Genomic DNA, 20719 nt, shown 5'->3' on the forward strand with positions numbered 1-20719 from the left:
AGTGCACTCCAAGTGCCACATATGCATCTATTTTTCAGAAAATTATATCTGCATTTCTCTTACAAGAGCACAACAGGAACCAAAGTAAAAGAGTGTAATGGATACAGCACATAGGATAAATCATATCTTTAAAATAATAATAATAAAATAATAATAATAAAAAACATTTTACACCATGTCCTATATCCTGCTAATATTTTCAGAATATGGCCTTGATTGTAAAACAAAAGCAAGCATTTACAATTTCTGGATAAAGACTGCTTACTCTTATGCAAGGAATGGATGTTTTGTCTTGACAAAATTCTTTGTAGTTACTGGACAGAAACGTCTCTGTTTCAATATCATCAGATTGAGTACAAAACACTGGGGAGACGACATTTTTTCTTATTGGTGGTTGGAAACTGAAGTTATATAAGCAGAAAAAATGTTGACCCTTAATGATACACCTATTTTTTTCTTTGATGCAAACAGCTAGAACACCTTTTTGATATTCTAAAAACAAAAAAAAAATTGTTAATCTTCAGATTAATAAATTAGGTCATTATAATAATAAATTAGTTTTTTTTTTTTTCAGTTTTAAAGTTCAGCAACCTCTGACCAAGTATTTACAACAATACTTGAGAGTTCCTTTACAAAAAATACATTTTCTTTTCACATTAAGCATACTGGGTATCTGTGTCTCTTATGACAAGCAATTGTAAAAGAAAAAAGGCAATGCACAAATGGGTAATTAGTATAAAAGTGCCAAGACCTGTTTGGAAAGTTACCATTGTATTATACAGTCAGAGTTATAAATGAGGCAAGCTACAACAAACTTCCAGCTTAATGTGGACAATATTCCAGTAGTTGTTTCAAACAATTGTTTGAAGGAAAAATAAAAAAAAAAAAAAAGGAAAGAAAGAAAAAAAAATAAAAAGAAAATCCAGGAGCTGATGGTGTTATTCTGTGGAGCTGATTAGTGCTGCATGTATATTGTCATCAGTGTCTCTAGCCAATGCATTCATTAAAAAGCCTTTTTAAGGCTAAGCAGGAAAAGAAAAATAAGAAACACCCTGAAATGTAGCAAGTAGCAAGAGCAACGCTTACTGCTATAATCGTGCACGTACTGTACACACGCAAACACAAGAGTGCACACACACACGCACACACACGCACACAAACACTTTCAAATCAAATCAAACTGTAGGTAGAATGAGATGCTCTTTTCTTGTCTTTCCTAAACTCACAAGCGATTAAGCATTGATACGGAATGCCTGTTTATCTGTTTCTGCTCTGGGTAAAATCACTCTCAGATAAAAATACATTCAACAAGAAAAAAAATAGAAAAAATATATACTGTATATATAGCATTTTATATCTACAGTATATATATGTATAGTGTATATACACATGCACGTATATATACATATGTATACCTACATGCATTTGTATATACATATATATACACAAACATACAAATACTTTTTGTTGTTTTTAGCATAATTATATTTACATAAATATTCCTATAATGCTAAAGTTTAAAGAAGCATGATCTCCTTTTTTTTCTGAGCTTCAAAAAAGGTGCTTGAGTAATATACAATTAAAATTAAGCAGCTTCCTAGCATGGAAGTAGTTTCTAAATCTGCATACCAGTAAATAAGAACATCAACAGGAAAAAAACAACAACCTTAAAACAGTCTCTTTTTTTACTCTCTTGTAAGCAAGAGCTTTGTCCAACAAAATATTTTTCCTTCTCCTGTATGAACAACCAGAGATTGCTATAAAATAACAAAACAAAACCACAACAGACAAAACAAACAAACAAAAGCCCCTGGAACTGCATGGTGTTCTTGACTTTTCCTTCCTTCCTTCAATACTGCTGTCCAAAGATCCAGTGCTCATATCAGGAATTAATTAGGCCTCAGTCATTTGCTAACTCTGCCAAAGTCTGGCTAATCTAGCCAATCAGCTTTGAAGAAAACAAAAATAAAAACAAAAAGCAGCACAAGGTATAATTTTATACATCCTTAATAAACCCACCCTTTATTTTTCTGCTATAACCTTTTCCTTGCTATTTCATTAACTACTGTAGCTTCTCATCATATAGAAAAATATTTGCAGCTACACCACACCTGTGATGTGACAAACTGTTCTAGGAGTGTATTACTGTAGCAACAGCTGGAAAAAATAATCAGACCTTTATGTATTTTTTTCACCTGGGGTTAGGCTTTGCTGCAACAGATGCAATTTCAGAGCAACAAGAGAAACCACTATCCTGCTGCTCGGCAGTATTTTTTATTCATTTTCTTCTCCAGCCAAGCCTGACCAGCTTCTTTTCTCTGAAGCTTCCTTTGACCTCTACTCCTAGCCCCTGATTCCCCCTCCCAAAAAACCTCTATAGCTATGTTACAAGCAAATACATCTTAACAAGTTTTAAAACTTTGGTTCTAAGAAAACACTTGGTCAGTTATCTCAAGGAAAAGTGGGAATGCTTTTTCTGGCACATTGCAGGAGTCAGAGCTCATCCCAGTAAGGTCTTAAGAGCTGTACATGTAGTCACAAATCCAATACAATCCACTAAGCAAGTGCACAATTCTAGTTTTATTTTAATAGCAGACTTAGTCTCTCTCTCTCTCTCTTTCTCTTTCTTTAATTCTCGGTAGGGGTGCAATTCTTCAAACTGTTTGATAGAAATTATCTGCCTGTAGGTTGTTCTGTTTCTGCATGCTGTAGAATCCACTGTATCTTGAATCTGGGTCTGCAATTCTTAGCATCCTCTGAGAACTGTCCACCTGGACCATGGTACCTTTCTTGCAGTCCACATATACCAGTTGATTGTTTAGGCAAGAAGGCTGTTAAAATAGAAGGAGAATACTGAATAAGTTAAAAAAGGTTTGTATTACACTCACAATTTAAAAAAACGTTTATGGTTCAAGTCCAGAAGCACAAAACAAAATCAAACCGGCCCTTATAGAGTCTGGACTTTTGCTAAACTTGTTAAAGGCCTAAGCCAGGCACAAAAACAGACCAACACCCTCTTCTGAATCACCATTTTTCATCTCTGAATGGAGCGCTCGTATTCCCATATCCAGTGCTACCTTTCCTCTGTTTGAGAATCCTTCAAATGAAAAGATTCTGCTGATGAGAGGAAGGTGAAACAATGCTGGGTGCACACTACCTTAAATGTTTCTGGGCCAAGCATAAAGCAGGACAGGCAGTAAGCATACACTATGGATAAATAAGAACTTGGTGACAATGCTCACGCTGTAAGCATGGCACATATCTTAAAAATTCCGGTTTCCACTGATGTAGCTTCTTTTTCCAAGACTTAAATCAGAAGGGTCTTTATTACTAAACATTTACAGTCAGTAACCCTTATCATAAAAAAGTTTTTTTACCCAGATATTTATTACAAAATGTTATTATAAGATGTTTTACATTTGGCTCTTCAAAAGCCTGTGCACTGGGTTTACAAAGAAGTCCTGAGGTTCACTGATGTTAACAGAGTCAGGGCTAAACATTAACAGTTCATGTCTAATTTTAAACATCTTTTGTATCATTTTTCTTTTGGTATTGATATGATTTAAGTACAGTTATTGACTTGTTCTTTATTGAATAACTGTACTATTTTGAACAGAAAGAACATAAGCTAAAACAGGCTTGCCAAAATTTGTTACTAAGATCCATCAGTCACCCAGCAAGTAACAGGATAAACTAGTAAGTGACACCTAGTAGAAGAAATGTTAAAAGAAAGCTACACTTATGACAAAGGCCCTCACAAGACATCTGAGTTTCAGTATATCTGTCCATGGTTTTGCACTGAATCTACATGTGGCTTAAAGTGAGCTTTCTTACCATATGGATGAAAAAAATGTTTCAGCAACAGAAGTGTTTGAGGAAAATTATGCTTCCTAAGTAAAAAGTATGTAGAATTATTGATTAGTTAGAAAACTGTGATTTTCATTTCAGTTTCAAACATTTTGTCACTTAGCAGACTTTCTGAGAGTTTAGGAGTGAATACATCAGAGTTTAAAATGAATTCTTAAGTGCATTCCTGAAGAAATTCAGAAACTAGTATCACGTCTTGAAAGACTGGAAGTGGAATAATATCGATTCTTCTTGTTTCCTATTTATTACAACTAAATTCAACTTTATGCTCTGACTATATTTGTAAACTATGTGGAAAAGGCATTTTTTTTTTTTTTAGAAAAAAAGCTTGCAGCAGTGACAGCAAGTATATGGAGACAATTTTTAAAGTTACTGTATTACTCTTCTAGATGGAACTGAAGAAAATATGGTCTCAAATTGTGTTTGAAGTATGTTTGATTAGAACTAGAAAATAGTAAGTGGGATAAATTGGAGAACTGAGGTAAATAGCACTGAATATGTAGTTAGGGCTTAGTCTGCTGATGGAACTATTACTCAAACAAAACAATACTCCTTTCACTGTTCATTTCCAAGCTACTTGCTTCTTCCTTTTTTTGGTAGTTGCATAATACTGAATACTCTCTTAAAATATTAATCCCAGAACACTATGATACTGTTATTAGAAACTCTGATAAACATACTAGTACATCCAGTACCTGATGTTGGACAAGAATTTTAAAGTGGATGAAAGTTAAGAAAGCAAAAATACTCTTACAAGTTTGACTGCTGATAAGAAAATTGCATATATTTACCTACACATATACAGAGTTGGGTATTTTTTACTTTTTTTTTTCTCCTTAGCTTGATTTGTATCTAGGCTCACAAGTCATTATTATATGGAGTAGGAACTGTTCTCATTTGATAGTGAAAAAAATAATTTAGGAGGCTAAATCAATACCAAGAGACTGACTGAGTGGTGTAAAATGGTGTAAGACATAAAGAGAAAATAATTTGAGAGTTTAGATGATGTGAACTCAATTGCATCCTACACAATGTTCTGGTTAATCTTACTTTCCAAAAGAGTGAAAACCTGGAAACATATAAACACGGCACCTTTGCTGGAGTTTTGTAGCAGGACACTGGAATCCACTGCTTCTTCTGATTGATGAGCAGAAGGACGATAATCAGTAACAGTGCTATCGTGATAGGAATTGCCACCAAGGCAATAGAGCTAACTGATGCATCTTCACTCGGGTGCGGTCCACCACCACTTCTGTATTCCCCCTGGAGATGATTCATGTCTGCAAGGCAAATGTGGGCATTTGGTAGTAATTATACATGGATGGGCCTTGACCATAAAGAAAAATGTAATTCTGAAAGTCCCAGTTGCAGATCTTGTTACTCACATGAATTTGGACCTTCTCTCTTGAAATGTCACCTTATTTATATGAATTAGAACAATGGAAAGCTAGTATCTTGTATAGTGATTGTTTTAGCTAGAAGGCCATCAAAAAGAGAGGAGATGAGATGGAATCTAAAGCACAACAACAGCAAGTCTGAAAGTAACCTCCTAGCTCAGTTGCATTTACATCATCTTTTCTGATCACAACCAAATTCCTACTTGTAAAAAAATCTGCTGGTGTTTCTATGCTTTGGAAAACCTGGAAGTCTTAGGATTAAAGTTCTTTAATTGTGTGGTAAGACAATTATGATGTGTATGCACTCTCATTTGTTGAGAACATATTACAGTACTTGCACCTGTGAAAACAGATTGCTGGTATTCTACTAGACTGTAGCAAGTTTTGCATGTAATTGCAAAGAATGGTAATTTTCAATGACATACACAATGTTCTCACATGGTTTGCAGTGCATCTTTATAAACCCCAGCCAGGATAGTTGCAAGCCAGCTACTAATGTCTGAGAAATTACAATCCTGTAATTATAGAAGTATAAGCTTATAATTTTAAAGCAGTTACATTTCATGCATCCTTTCTTCTAATCACCAAACAACAGTATGCTATGAGATCATCCTTGGATTGAAAAAAATATGTATGAGTTTAGGTAGGCCCTCAATCAGAAAAAGGTTAACAAAGACTGTGTCACAGAGTGTTTCCCCTACCCTGGAATAAAGACTTCAGCACAGTTTTAAACAAAAGATGGATTTGGATCCTTAAGACAACTACTCTGTCATTATACATGAAGTGCTGGGTTTTCTTTTTCTGTCTGGCATTTGTCTATGATCTCTGTTAAGATCTGGTATGTTTTCCTGTTTTTGTTTATAAATATAAGAATGTCCAATGGATAACATGAAGGTCTGTCAACTCCAGTGAACTGACAACAGCCTGCATTTTAGTTTTGGTAACAGAAGAGACACTGTAGAATTACTCCTCATTCATAATTTTATTGCAGTTCTTAATTTCATAGAACTCCATCATACCCATACAGATGTTCCTTCCAAGCTGAAAATGGAACAGTAATGAGATCAAATTGCATACCTATAATGTAATCAACTGAATCATCTTTACTCAAAGCAAAATGGATGTAAGAGCTCTTTACTGAAGAATATTCTCAGATAAACCACCTTTACACAGCATTACACAGAGGTTATGTGAATAGAACAAATAAATGCACTAAAACATGGGGAATAAACAGAGACCTAAGTTAGCTCAGTGTATATCAGATCTTACCTCTGTGAATGTGGATTATGTCATTTTCACTTGGTGTTGGCCAGTTTGGTACTGCTAGTTCCATGTCTGCTCGATGATTTGTCTTCTCAATGGGGATGTTAGTAGGTTCAGGTACATACATCTCTGTGAAATAAGACAAATGTCTTTCACAAATTACAGGCTGATTAACTTCCCAGTGCTGCTCTTAATTCAGGAAATACACTTGGCCATCCTGCAGTGCTTTGTCCTATGAATCCTTTCATTTGTTTAAGACCGTGACTAGTCTGGGATTTTTTTTAAAGAACCTGTTTCATACTGTATATGAGATACATGCCTGCTGCCATTATCATTATCCTAGTGTGAACAAGATTGTATAGTCCCATGGACTAGCTTGCTTTTGAATATACCATTTCCGGATAAACACTTTACTACAGCCTCTCTCCTTTGTAATACTAAACAACAAAAATTCCAAGGGAAGGCTCCATCTTCCCATCTGATTTGTAAACTGTCACTGCTGGTTTCTTTGCATTTTCGTTTTAATCCTGAAAGTAGAAGAATTGCAAGAAGGGGGTACTGCTGGATCTCTCCAGTTGTCCTGACAGAAGCAGGTACTGCCTGACAGAACAAGATGAGCGAACTCCTGCAGAAGCATATCAGGCCTAGGATTAAAAGCCAGTTGCAGTTCTTACATCCCTTGTGTCCATTGCTAAAATTCATATTACTTTTAAGTCAAGTTAAAACGGTAAGTGCAGCAATGTAATATTTGAAAAGTAAGGAAGAAACTTGAAAAATACAGAAGTCTTAATCACTGACAGAATCTGTAGAGATGTAAGAATATTAGTCTTTCTACTTCACTAGTATATTTTCATAACCTTGTGAAAGGACAGAGCAGGGGCAAGCAAGTAATTTTTGAGTTCACAGTTCTCAGAATAAGTAAAAAACATCTATATAATAGCACAATATGCCTATCTGTGAAGAATACTCATTTTCCTGATGTCTAAACATCTGTTACCATCTTGATACTGTTCAAACATGAACTGACATCCAAACACCAATTAAAAACCCTGATTATTGGTGCTGAAAAACCAGCACTACAGTAATCTGTGTTGTCTTATTGCATTACCTGGACACATGGGACAGCAGCTTCCTTCCACGTTGATGGGCTCAGCACAAGGAAGGGGTGGGCAGCTGACGGTGGAGCAGAGAGTCTGACCCTGCAGGCAGTAGCAGTGTGTGCAGCTGTCAATGTCCCAGCGTTCCTCATCTGCGTATGTTTTCCCGTTGAAGTGGCAGACCACTTTCTTTGGAACTGTATCCTCTGTTGAAGGAAAAGAGAGTGGTGTGATCATGCGGTAATGACCAATTACACACAAATATGATTTCCTCCCCAAACAGAAAAGTGAAACAGTAGCTACAAAGAAATCCCAGGTGTAACTAAACAACTCTCTACACATCTTCTAGAAAATCTGTTTTAAAAGTGTAATTTCTGCTTCTTTTTGAAGTAGATAACTAGCTTGGGCTGCTTCTCCTTTTCCTCATGCAAGGGGCTAGAGGCTAGATGATTTAGACAATAAATGATACCAGAAGTGCTGTGAAAATTAAGAAAAAGTTATTTTTTTGTTAATGTTTCGCTGACTCTCCCAAATCCTCCTCCTCTTTTAGTAAAGCCTCTTTAAGATAAAAACCAGGCTACCTGCATTTCTAATTACCAAAGTTCAAGAACAATCAACTCAGTCTGGAATACTTCAAGAAAACATTAGGCAGGATGCCAAGGAGAATGGAGCAACTCTCAGGTGACATAACTGGAAGTGCTTAGACTATTATGATAGAACAGATTTGAGGGGGCTCTGATCGTTCTCCGTAACTGCATCAATGGAAAAACCCAGAAAAGGGCAACAACCAATCTCGGTACCTTTTTTTCACTGTTAGTATTCTATAGGTCAGAAATTGGTGTAATGTTAACCCTCAAAAAATTCAGGTTCCAGAACACTTTTGCCAAATTTTTTGAGAGCTGTAAAACTAAGATGTTTTCAGATAGATTCTGACACAGTACCTAATAGGGACCTGGACTTGATGAAACAGTAAGATCTTGGGAGAACACTTAAAAAAAGCATTACAGTTTCCGCCTAATCATTCAATACACCATTTTTTAAAATACTGCATCCTATGCAGGCCTCTTAGGTGGTCTGCAGTTTACCTTCTGTTTCACTGAGAAGACAGTCGTGAATTGATTAGGGTGTTTTTTCCGCTGTAGCACTTCACAGATAATAAAAATAGAACTGCACAGCAGAACCTCCAAAAGCCAAGCAGCACCTCATCTTCATCTTGGCTTCTTGCTACCCTTTTTTCTTAGAGGCAGAAATTATTATAATGAAACCTGCTGAGGATGTGACTTTGCAGCTGAAGCATATACATGAGGTTACAGAATGGAATCGCAAAGTAACTCCTTAAGCTATCAGAGAAATACTGGTTTAAAGCCACACAGTTTACATGTATTACATTTATGTGAGAATTACCTCCCAAATATAAATAAATAGTCTTATTAAATAATTTGGCTATTAGTATAGCTTTTAATTAGTGACAACATGATAGACTGACATCATTTGGAATAACAACGTTAGCAGTCAGCAGACCAGTGCAACAGATATGGACAGTGAATCACATGCAAAAGGAGACCAACAAGAAGTACTATTGTGAAAATACTAATGGAGTTATCTGAAAAGTGCAGATGTTCCAGAGGGCCTTGGTATGGGTATCTTAGAAAAGCTCAGACTTAAGAAGGATGCCTACAGAGGGTGGAAGCTAGGGCAGGTACCCTGGGAGGATTACACAGAGGTTGTCGAGCAGCTCAGGGATCAGGTCAGGAGAGCCTTTGTGCTTATGGCAAACTCTCAAAAAGTCATCTGTAAACAAATAATCCAATTCAAAATACAATGAAAAAGTGATCACTAATCTCAAATTCTGCAATTTTAAAAATGCGTGGCAATTTTCACTATCTACAGCATCCAACATTTACTTCAACTCTAAATTCAAAAGCAGTGCATGGCCCTTAATTAAAATTCCCTTATTTTTACCTCAAATATACTGTTTTGCCTCTTCTATTACTATTTTTAATGAACTTGTTTCTTCCTGTATTTTAATTTAGACAACTTATTAATATTTCTCCAGTCTGTTAGATTTCATAATGCTTCAGCTTATCTTCTGCAGTCTTAATATTTTCCTCATATTATATACATCTTTACATAACGTATTTATTACCTGGCAGATCTTCCTTTAAAGAAAACATTTTTTGTGTAATGTTTTCAACTAGAAAGGTGTATTCCCAAGTTTTCAGGAGGATGTCCTCTCTAGTTTATAGACAAATTACATATATATCTTTGTGCACTTCTACCTAAAAATGACAAATCATGATACTTAAAGCTGCCTATGCAGATTTCACTCTTCAGTTCTGCTGAAGGCACAAACTGCATCTCCCCAAAACAGAGAAAATGTATTTCAATTTGGAAATAAAACTTCTTTGTAGTTCCCAAGAAGGCAACAGCAACTTATCAACTGTTTTTATTTGCTTACCAATACAGTAAGGACAACATTGTCCCTTTCTCAAAACAGGTCTCTCACAGGATACTGGTGGGCAAGACTCAGAGTAGCATCTAATCACACCATCCATGCAAATGCAACTGGTGCAGACATTGGGTTTCCAGGACTCAGCTGTCAGAAAAATATCTCCTTCATCATTTTTGCAATAACTGGGCATGCTCTCATTGCTTGATGATGAGGGTTGAGGAAGCTCATCTGTAAATATAAACAGATAAAGTAATTTAACTAACAGTAGCCAACTTCTCTTGTATTTCCTCAACAGAGGGTTCACTCTCGAAGAACGCAATGGAATTTTAACACATGGGCTAACCACTTCAGAAGAATTAGTAGGCCAGAACCTTATGCCTATTCAGTCCTTACATATGATAAGGATCTAATGATGTGCTCTAGAATAAAGTTTGTGTAGACCTTTACTGAGCTTATTTCCCACACCAAAAAAAAAAGAGGAAAAAAGGGCAGCAAAGTGAAAAATAATCACCATCAGAAGCAGCCTCTCAGAAACCCACTCTGAATGCTCTGAAATGAATGGTATCTAGAAATTAACCTCAAATTAGAGAGATTTAATTTTAAATCTAAAACTTGAATCCCAGCTTCTGCCATGTCTGTTCAAATCTTTGAATAATGCAAAATGAAAAGCTATTATGCTGCTGTTGCCTTCACTGCTGGACTTATATGAGCTAATTATAAGCTGTTGGGAAACAAATGGAACTTGATAGGGTTTCAGTCTGACTCCAGTGGATCTGCTTTAATTCTCTTGCCTGCACATGAGGGAGACATATTTCTACAATGAAGCTGTATCTTAAAAGACATTATGGATCAAGAAATACGACTATATGTGCAGAAAACATATAAGAAGAGAAAGAGAAAGATTCATAGGGGGACTCAGATCAGGTTTTCAGTCTGTGTAAATTACGAGAGTAAGCTCCTCATACAGCCTCTGGGGAAAATAAGCTTCTCCAAACAGTATTTTGAAGTTAGGAAAAATGAATGTTCACTGCTACTAATAATGAGAAAAATGGAAGTCAGGAGAACTAGCTAACTTTTTCACTGAAAAGATTTTGTCAGAAAAAAAACCACACCCAAACCCCAGCAAACACCCTATAGAAGAGATGGCAAACCCTAAAATTTTTCTTTTTGTAAAGTAAAATTTTTGGATTTTGTTTTTAATAAGATATATTTTCTTGGTGAGTTTACATACAATTCACAGGTTTGGAATAAATTTCCACTGCAATAATCTCCCCTATTTCCTACGTAAAATAGTAATTCATGTTCATTTATAATTGCACCTCTTTCCTCTGAGAAAAGCAAATCTCATTACCTTCTTCATACTGTGAGGCAATCCAGGAAGAGTCTGGCACCCCTGCTAGGGTGGAATGTTTTGATATTACTCAGTTGACTTCAAGCGACTCTCAAATCATACCAGGTGAAGGTAAAAGCAAACAGACACCAAATCCCAAATAGACAAGATAGTAGTAAAAAGGTTCATAGAAGCCAAGGCATGCAGAAAGGAAAAGAAATGAGCCCGTACCTGCCTAGCACTTTGACTACATTCAAAGTTTCTCTAATCCTGCATGTTTCCATAAATGGACCAGTGCATACTTCATAAACCTTCCAACGGTGGTTTGAAAGAAGACTGGTTCTCATGCAACCCCTACATTATTAGATTGCCTTCACAGAAGATTTTAAACTTTAGGGCCACAACTCCCCTTACATATAAGACATCTCTTGCACACGGTCAAGTTTTGCAGTTGAAGTAGAGGCTGATAGGTGGGCACTCCCAGCTGCTCAAGAACAAAGGCACCACAACTGGATGTGCACATACTGAAACATTCAATATTCACACCATATGTTCTCCAATCAAGAAAGGACTCTGATGAAAGCTGATTGTCAATATATACCTGGGCACTGCGGACAGCAGGAGTCTTGAGTGCGGGTGGGATTTTGACAAAGAAGGGGTGGACAGACTTCAGTCTCACAAAGGACACGTCCGCTGTGGCATGTGCATTGTGTGCAAGAATCAATATTCCATGTCTCTCCTTCTACAAAGTATTCCCCTCCAGGAGCATGACAGATAGATGGACTGGTAAGCTCTGGCTTCTGCACAATTATTTCATCTGGGAAAAACAGAATTAGAAGAAGGCAAAAGAAACTGTGACTCTAATGTTTAACAAAAGTACCCAAGATTAATAGTTTCTGTTATTACTGAAAATTTTAGGAATTACAAAACCAGCTATAAGTATATTCTTAATGAAGCTCTTTTGACTTCGTCACTTCTGACTTTGTCACCTCTATCTCATGGAAAATGGGAAAAATAGAAACAAGGAACAGTTCAAAAATCAGTCTGAATAAATACTAGTTAATATAAATCACAGATAACCTCAAGCATTCTTGGAATTTCAGAAAAAAAATCAAACTCTGATATAGGAATTCCAAGAGACAACTTATCTTTCTGAAAAATTATACTGACCTAACAGTTTCTTAACTGCTAAATATTAGCATCAGTGTAAGTCCTGAAAAGATTAATAAATAAGCTTCTCATTTGGCATTAAGGATGCCTAGATTCAACAGTCTGCCATTCAGTTTCCTGGGTGATATGTGTCTGTATCTTCTGGTACCAGATTAAAAAAAAAAACCAAACCCCTAGAAACATAAATGCACTTAGCATTGGTGGAAGTGCTTAATCAGTTTTTTTTCCATTAATAAATAAATGAATACATTGTCTGCAGTTGTTGATGTAAAAAATGGACCATAGGAGATGCCTCAGTGTGTAGACTCATAGTTCCAGTGATTATATCTCACCGAATGAGTGAGAGTGTCCTTTCCAAACAATTAATAACATTACCTCTACAGCCCTGGCTAAAAGAGTCACCCAGTCTCTAATCCAGGCAGTTTAGAGAACAGATCTGACCTCCTTCGAGTTAAGAAAGGAATGGAAACTCTTTCCCTTGTTCAGCATGAGAGTCCTCCAGTCACTAGGGTATTAAAAAAATAGGGGACTCCCTTTACCTCTTGGTGTTTTTTAAAAAAACAAACCCGTCTGTGCTTTTAAAGTGTTTAAGCACTTAGCATCAAGAAAAAGGTTATGCCATGAATTGCATTTTCATAGCTTGCTTAAAATGTTTTGAAACCCACCCTAACATAAGGGGCAATAAAGGCACTAACAGTTTCCAGTTTACCATGCTGGTTGTTTTGGGCCTGGACTGAGTGCACCAGCTTTTTTCATGCGCTGTGTATAGGAATCGAGATGCCTCACACAGCATGTTTTTATTCAATTAGAGAAGCCACGTGTTTAAAAGCTACCTGCTGCAAACCAAGCTTCAGGATTTGTAAGTGAAGTCCTTCAGCCTGAATTCAACTCATCTAACATTACAGAGCTAAGTTAGGTACTGATATTAAGAACTGCACTGCTTCAAGTTTCCTGTGCTAGAAATGGAGGGGAAGACAAGGTGACTTCCAGGTAACCACTCTACATCTCTAAACCACTTTCTGAAGCTCCCACCCTCCTACTTAATTAAAAAGATACCTAATGTAAACTTCATCCTAATTCAAATTTCTTGGTTAAGGACAGAAAAATTGAAAGGAAAGCATCTTCTCTAGTCACTTAGGCAGGCCAAGGCTCACAGAAGTGCATGTGCTTCTCTCCGCATTTGTAGCACTGCTGTACTTGTCTGGAGAATGGTGTTTTGTGCCCTTTGCTCTATGACACTGCCATGTAGAAGACACACCACTCCTTTATTTGTTTTCATTTCTGGAAAATCATTGGTAGGACTCAAGGAATACAACTCTGACCTATCTTGGTCTATTCACAAAGTACTCCTGCATTTCTTCTTTCAGGGAATTACTTTATCTTTCACTGATTCTGTTATGCTGTGCTCTTCCTAATGCTTATATTTATGCACCACATATGTCATTTAGTAGCATTTACCTGATGTGAGATAGCTGGTCTGCTGTCACTTGTCACTATATTTTTATTTCAGCTGGAACAATATATTGTGTTTTATACAATGGCACCCTAACTCACCATGACAAAGGCAATACTAATGATTTTCCTGAAATTTTATGAGTTATCTCCTGTGCATTTAGTTCTCCACCAAGTCACATGCCTCTTTTATTACAGCTCATATACTGCTCATAATCAGAAAAGCATACCCAGGCAGTACTGCTGTACACATTGTATTGCTTACTGCTCCCTTAGTAGCATTGATATTGATATCCCCCTGCAACTAAATTGCTGCAAACAGACAACTACTATATTCCCGAAGGAGCAACTAGCCAAGCAAATACACATTTCTGGGGTATAGTGTGCTTCTGTAGAACACCAGTGGTTAATGGCTTTCTCAGTCTTTCAGGAAACCTGGAGCATTTTACAAGCATTGCAACAATCCACTTAAACCTCTTAATATATAGGAGCATGGTTAAAATGCATGTTGTAGCAGTCAGCGTAGATCTTGCTTTGTTGAAAACTAATATGGAATTGCATGTAACAATTTTTTTTTTCAGTCTAAAAAATGATCTCTGAGAACTGCCATTTCCCTATTGATAGGTGAACAGTACAATTCAAAACTCAGTACATCAGGATTGCTAATTATTTAAAAATTCTTATGCCAGACACATTCGTGTGATGTGCTTACATTTTCACAATTTTAAAATGCATTCCTGTCTACTGAAATCCAGGATATTTATTTAACAACATCAGCTGGGAATCAATACCTTGCAAAATAAAATCAGAAGTACCTTTTTAACAAATCTAAAACCTTAGTGGAGGAAACAAAACCACATTGGGACTAATTTGGCCATATTAATTAATACACTTACTTATGCAATCACTTAAAAAAAATGATGTGCCTTCCCTAACATTGTAAGAGTTTAAACCATGCATGACTTTGCTAACACAGAAACTACATGACTACTACCTTGAAAGCAGGAAAGTTGTCAGACAGAGAAACCTGTTGTGTCTCAAAGGAAAGGACACTACTGAATAAGCAATCTCTTTTATACAAGAGACCAACATTTCTGGTTCTCAGAATCAAACACTGATCTCACATAGAGGAAAGCATGTTACCTGGACATGATGGGCAACACTGCCCTGGATATATGGTGGGGTTGCCGCAATTGGGAACGGGGCAGGTGATCAAGGCACACATTTCCCGTCCATTGTGACAGTAACACTCTCTGCAGCCGTCGTGCCAGCTCTCCTCATTCTCATGCCGGCGCCCATCCATTGACAGGCAAGAGCCTGTTTTAACGGGAGGCATAAGAGAAGCAGTTGCCTCTGCACAAAATCAAGGGAAAATGAAGTATCCTGATAAGCCTGTGTTACTTAGGAAAAAGAGCACACCGACTTCCTACCGGCATTGCATTTATTTTTAAGGTACATAAAAAATCAAGTGATTAATAATTCTATCATTTGAGCTTAGAAATAAAGTAACAACACACACAAAATGATTAAAAGGTATAGAGAAGGGGATGGTACGATGTAGCAGAATGTATTTCCTTGGAAAATATCATAACTTCTTTCTGTTGCACCAACACTGTTTTCAATCATACACAAATGCAGCACCGGGAAAATATTATAAGAAAAAAAAGAAACAGAAGGGACAGAAATAGTAGAATGCATGACACATATTTAAAATTAAGTATTTACAGTGTATTAGACTACCTATAATATGACTATCTGGTGGCAAGTAGAATATAAAAGCTTTTAAAAGAGGTAAGGATGGTCTTATATCATGAACAACAACAAAGTACAAGTAAGTTCTAGGAGGGTCATGCTAGATACTGGAAATATTTTGTAAAACACTTACCTAGGTTAAATTGTTTGTTTACATTACTATAATAAATGAGATGTTTGGAGGATAACTGCTCTGACAATTTTATCCCTCATTCCTAGCTTTTACTGAGATCAGAATACAGTAGCCTGGACCACTGCTTTACTTCCACTCAGCCAGAACATGCAATTGGTCTAGGAAGGATAAAGTCTCCTTTGTATCTTAAGGGGTATTTAAGTGTTGCAGGATTCAGTCTCAATATATTCTTTGTTAATCAGCATCATGAATTTAGAGCCCAACACTCCCTTATCACATCACTATGATGATGAAGGATTTAGGATCAGTTTGCCAGTGAACTGACTTGTTTTCAGTGGTATGTCAACCATGACACTTATATATATATAGGCTTACTTGTATTAAGTGGCTTATTTAATTTTCTGTTTAAAAAAAGATGCAGTATGAAAAGTAGTAATGTTTACATGTCATTTTAGTAATAGTTTGTTTTAGTTTGCTTTTATTTTACTAACTTGCTTCTTCAGCTATGGTGATCAAAGGTGGTGTAAGAACCAGAAGCAGATAGTACAAAGTTTGATGCATGTTATTGGAATAATAACCCAGTACACAGAAATTACATTAGTATATAATTTTGTGAATTGAAAAGCCATGGCATAAGGCTAAATTACTTCTTAAAAGACTTCATCCTATTCCATGAACAGAAATACTATGAAAAGAAATTTACATTCAGTTACTATGCTTTTATGCTTCAGTATCAGATGATATATTAATTCCTGCTTGAATTAATATCACTGGAATGCTGTCCTACATTAAAATTATTACTGATACAGCAAAGTCTTAGATAGCAATACCTTTCCCCCTCCTTAATAAAGTATATGATGTAACCAGACTTTTTTTTCCTGAAATATTCTGAAGAATGCTCCAAAAGTTGAAGAAATAAACCAAGCATATAGGCAAGTAATCAAAAGTAACTTCAGAAACTGAGATTGTTTTCAGTTTTTAATTAAAATTAATACAAAAGATAATACTTAAATAAGAAGCCAAATGCCCAAATACACAGTGGGAATAACTGGATAACTAGAGGGATGGTTGAAATGATTTGGGATTACAGGAGCTCACAAATAACACTGAGGTAGTAATATGATGCCACTGCACTGAACTCAAGTTCAGTCTAAGTAGTATAGAAGCACTGCCAATTTAAATGCAGGAGTCCTATCTCTAATAGTCAGGAGCTTCTGCAACTGCTTATGCACAATATCCATTTTTTGAACTGTGATAAGAAACCAAAATAACTGGATTTGATTTAGAAAATAAGCCTCCAAAAACATTTAGGGGACTCCAGTTGCAACCCCTTAAATATCGCAAGAATTCTAAAGGAAATTGTGCTTAGCTCTTCCAAATGTCTGCTGAACTTACTACAAGAAGTAACTGGTTCAATTTGTAGAATGGGAGATAGAAATATTAGAAAATGTATTTAAAATGTTGTACAGGTAGCCACCAGGAAACATGCAGAGTTTGCAGAGTTTGTTTGTTTGTTCTTCTTCTTGTGAGAGTGGAGATACTTAATAAATTAAATCTTAGATCAACATCTGTCAAGGATTATCCAGATACGCTCTGTTGTTAAACAAGGGCAGAGAAACGAACTCTCAGTTTTCCAGAGGACTACCCCAGCCCTGTACTTCTATGGTTCTACTTCTGTTAATCCTAGCATAAGCTATTTCTGTCAGAAGCGATTTAGAAAGTAGGGCTAATTCACAAGCAGGGGATTTACTCATCCCTTCTTCTTACTTAGGGAGTTTGGGTCAAAATTTGACCAAGGACTCAGTTGTCTACCATGTATGATGTAATGTGGAGAAAACATAATGTTCGCTCCTGATTTATACAATTGCATTTTTGCCTTCCACTACAGGAAAGTGACTACAGGAACTCATACACTTTCTTCCAGTCTTGTGTTCCCATAACTTATCTTGTTATATTTTATCAGTTTTTAAAATGCAAAAAAGCTAGCTGCTAAAAATGTTAGGAAGATGGGAAAACACTAAAACTTAAGTGCCTACAGCTTGAAATCAGTATACACAAGTAAGAATCAAACAAAATAAGCATCAAAGAGCAGTTAGGATCAGAGAGAGCCTAAGCACAAATGAAGTTATTAAATGCAACACATGGAGATGAGCAGAGATGAAGGAAGTCTGATACCAAGACTAACACAAAACAGAAACTGAAAATATCTTTTAAAAGAGACATGCTAAAAGCAGCATAGAACTAAAACAGACAACTAATGAACATTTCATCTCAATCTCCACCTTGAACTTGGTGGTTACAAATTTGGAATGTGACACATGTGAAATCTTTAGCTTAAGAATAGCCAGCCCCTTCTCCTGAGTAAGTGCTCTCTCTACTCTTGGTTCCTTGAGACTGCCTGAAAAGCATACAAGAAACAGAACTGTAATTTTAATGACAGGGAACCAATTTTTTTGACTCTGTAATGGGACATTAAAGTGGAGCCGAGGCTTTCTGCTGAAGCCAAGATGAACACAGATAATAACAAACATCTGGAAAACAAAAAACTCCTTGGAAAAAAGTTGAACTGACTCTTCCACCATTTACTATCTTTAAGCTCTTATATATTCTGTGCAGTATTCCTTGCTTAGGAAACAACCTGTAATTAGAGGTGGTAATGCACTGGAACGTACCTCTGCACTTGCAGATAACGCAGCCATGCTTGTTCTGCTGGAAGCCCATCGGACAGATTTTACCACAAGGCAGTTCTGGGCATTTCTTACAGCGACAGATTTCACAGCCATGCTTGTTCTTCCTAAATGACAAAAATAATTTGTAAAAGGTCAGCAGGTCACTTTAATTCTCTAAATGTCATGATCTTTAAAGCAAAAGCATCCCATAAAGAAGTGACACATCAAGTAAAGAAAATTATCATTAACTGTAACCTTTAGTTTCAGTGGGTCTATGGGGTCTCCATCCCTGGTATGTGGTCCCTTCACAGGACTGGCAAAATCTCAATTATCACACAGTTGGATGGAGAATGGAAGACTTTCTGTCCTCCTTTCCATCTGTTTTTTCCTTCTTAACTTCTGTAACCACAGGCTTTTTATATAAAAAGAAATCCTTCTTTCCATTAATGTGCAGAGCTTTCTAACACTTAACCCTGTGGAGCATATCAAACAGGGTGGGTTTTTTTTTACAACTGTGTGGAGGTTTTGATTTAAGATGCAGGAACCCCGATTTTCTTATTACTAACCTTTGACAGTCTTAAAAAAAAATAACAATCACAAACATGATGATTATTCCTTAACTTTGCACTCTCTTATATGCTTTTAATACTTACATCTTTAGTCTCCTATTTGTGACAAAGGTTTGTGTTAAAATAGAGATTTGTCTTCCATTACATCCCATGCTTTTGATGGTCATAACAGGCTTGGAAGATACATAAGGTTTGCTATTTTAGAAAAGAAATTGGCACAGTAGCAGTACTGAACCAAATAAATGTACTACACAACTGCAAATTGAAATAATTTTAGCACTAGAGTAAGATCTGAAGTGAAATGGTCTTAAAGGAGTTCTTCAGAATGTGGACCTGTTGGAGAGTGTCCAGAGGAGGGCCATGAAAATGATTAGAGGTCTGGAGCACCTCTCTTATGAAAACAGGCTGAGGGAGTTGGGGTTGTTCAGCCTGAAGAAGAGAAGACTCTAGGGGGACCTTAGAGTGACCTTCCAACACCTAAAAGAAGGCTAAGGAAGACCTGTTCACAACAGCATGTAATGATAGAACAACGGGTAATGGTTTCAAGCTAGAGCAGGGTAGATTTAGGTAGACCTAGTTTCCTCTGTCATCTACTATGAGTTTTGAGGACAGAACTGAAGTCTGATGATATTTTTGCTGTCCCTCATTTTGTCCAATTTCCATCCTATCACTCTCATGACTTTTGTTTCCTGCATATCTAATTCTGCATCTCAAGTAATAGATACAGAATTGTATTAAATGGTATTTGTTCTGCTGGACTGCTATTATGTAGGCATTTTCAAATTACACTAGGGATGCCTCAAGCATACAAGTCAAGTAACCTTTCTAACACTAAAAAAAAAAAAATAAAAAAAAAATCAATGTTTTGAAGACAAATATATTCTTGAAATTTTTTTTTTTAAATGTGTGTGTGGCTGTGTTGCAGCAAATTTATGCCATTATTGTTCCTCAGGATATAAGTCTGGTTTTTGTTTGATGTAATGCCACGTCCTGTTTAGCTGCAAGCACAATGCAAGAGCTGTATGGGCAATAAGAGAGAGAACACAACCATCACAGTCACTTCAGTGGAACACCACTCTGTGGCTAAGAACAACATGAAGGTTAAAGGAAGATATAGGCCTGGTATTCTCTTTTTTTAAAAAAAATCTGGCAGCTGATGGTGACAACGTCCTTACAATGCAGCTTGATTTCTGTTTTTCTAAAACCTCTGGTACCTCTCTGGTCATTTAGGTTCAATCACATTTTGATTACCCCAAACTTTATTAAAACTATATACTGAGAGAAGGACACACTACCCTGTAGATTACTTTTAGAAAAGCCTGCAGCATTTATGAACAACTGTCCAACAGAACTCTTAAATGAATCAGAAATTAAAGGAGTATTACTGTCAAACACTAAGAGCTGCAACATTAGTAAAGTTCATTACAAATCCTAAGAAAACAAATTACACATGAACATTATCTGAAGACCAGCTGTCATGAAGTAAAAAGGAAACTGCTATGAAAAGCAGGCAGTAACATGGAGTGGACCCATCAAAAGTAATTGTTAAAATATGTAGAGAAGCCAGC

At 36.4% G+C, this 20719-nt stretch overlaps 1 protein-coding gene across 1 annotated transcript in view; it reads right to left on the reverse strand.

Moving 5' to 3' along the window:
- Positions 1-2193: 2193 nt before the first annotated feature.
- Positions 2194-20719, reverse strand: part of CRIM1 (cysteine rich transmembrane BMP regulator 1 (chordin-like)) — a 175396-nt gene continuing 156870 nt past the window's right edge. The window contains exons 12-19 of the mRNA XM_010004603.1: positions 18586-18707; positions 15172-15381; positions 12008-12223; positions 10083-10304; positions 7636-7830; positions 6534-6656; positions 4960-5147; positions 2194-2831 (exon numbers count right to left, since the gene is read on the reverse strand). Coding sequence (XP_010002905.1) covers positions 2655-2831; positions 4960-5147; positions 6534-6656; positions 7636-7830; positions 10083-10304; positions 12008-12223; positions 15172-15381; positions 18586-18707 — 1453 coding nt within the window. The 3' untranslated portion in view covers positions 2194-2654. The remainder of the gene's footprint in view (positions 2832-4959; positions 5148-6533; positions 6657-7635; positions 7831-10082; positions 10305-12007; positions 12224-15171; positions 15382-18585; positions 18708-20719) is intronic.

This window comes from Chaetura pelagica, unplaced genomic scaffold (assembly GCF_000747805.2).
Source record: "Chaetura pelagica isolate M959 unplaced genomic scaffold, ChaPel_1.0 scaffold278, whole genome shotgun sequence".
Classification (NCBI taxonomy): Eukaryota; Metazoa; Chordata; class Aves; order Apodiformes; family Apodidae; genus Chaetura; species Chaetura pelagica.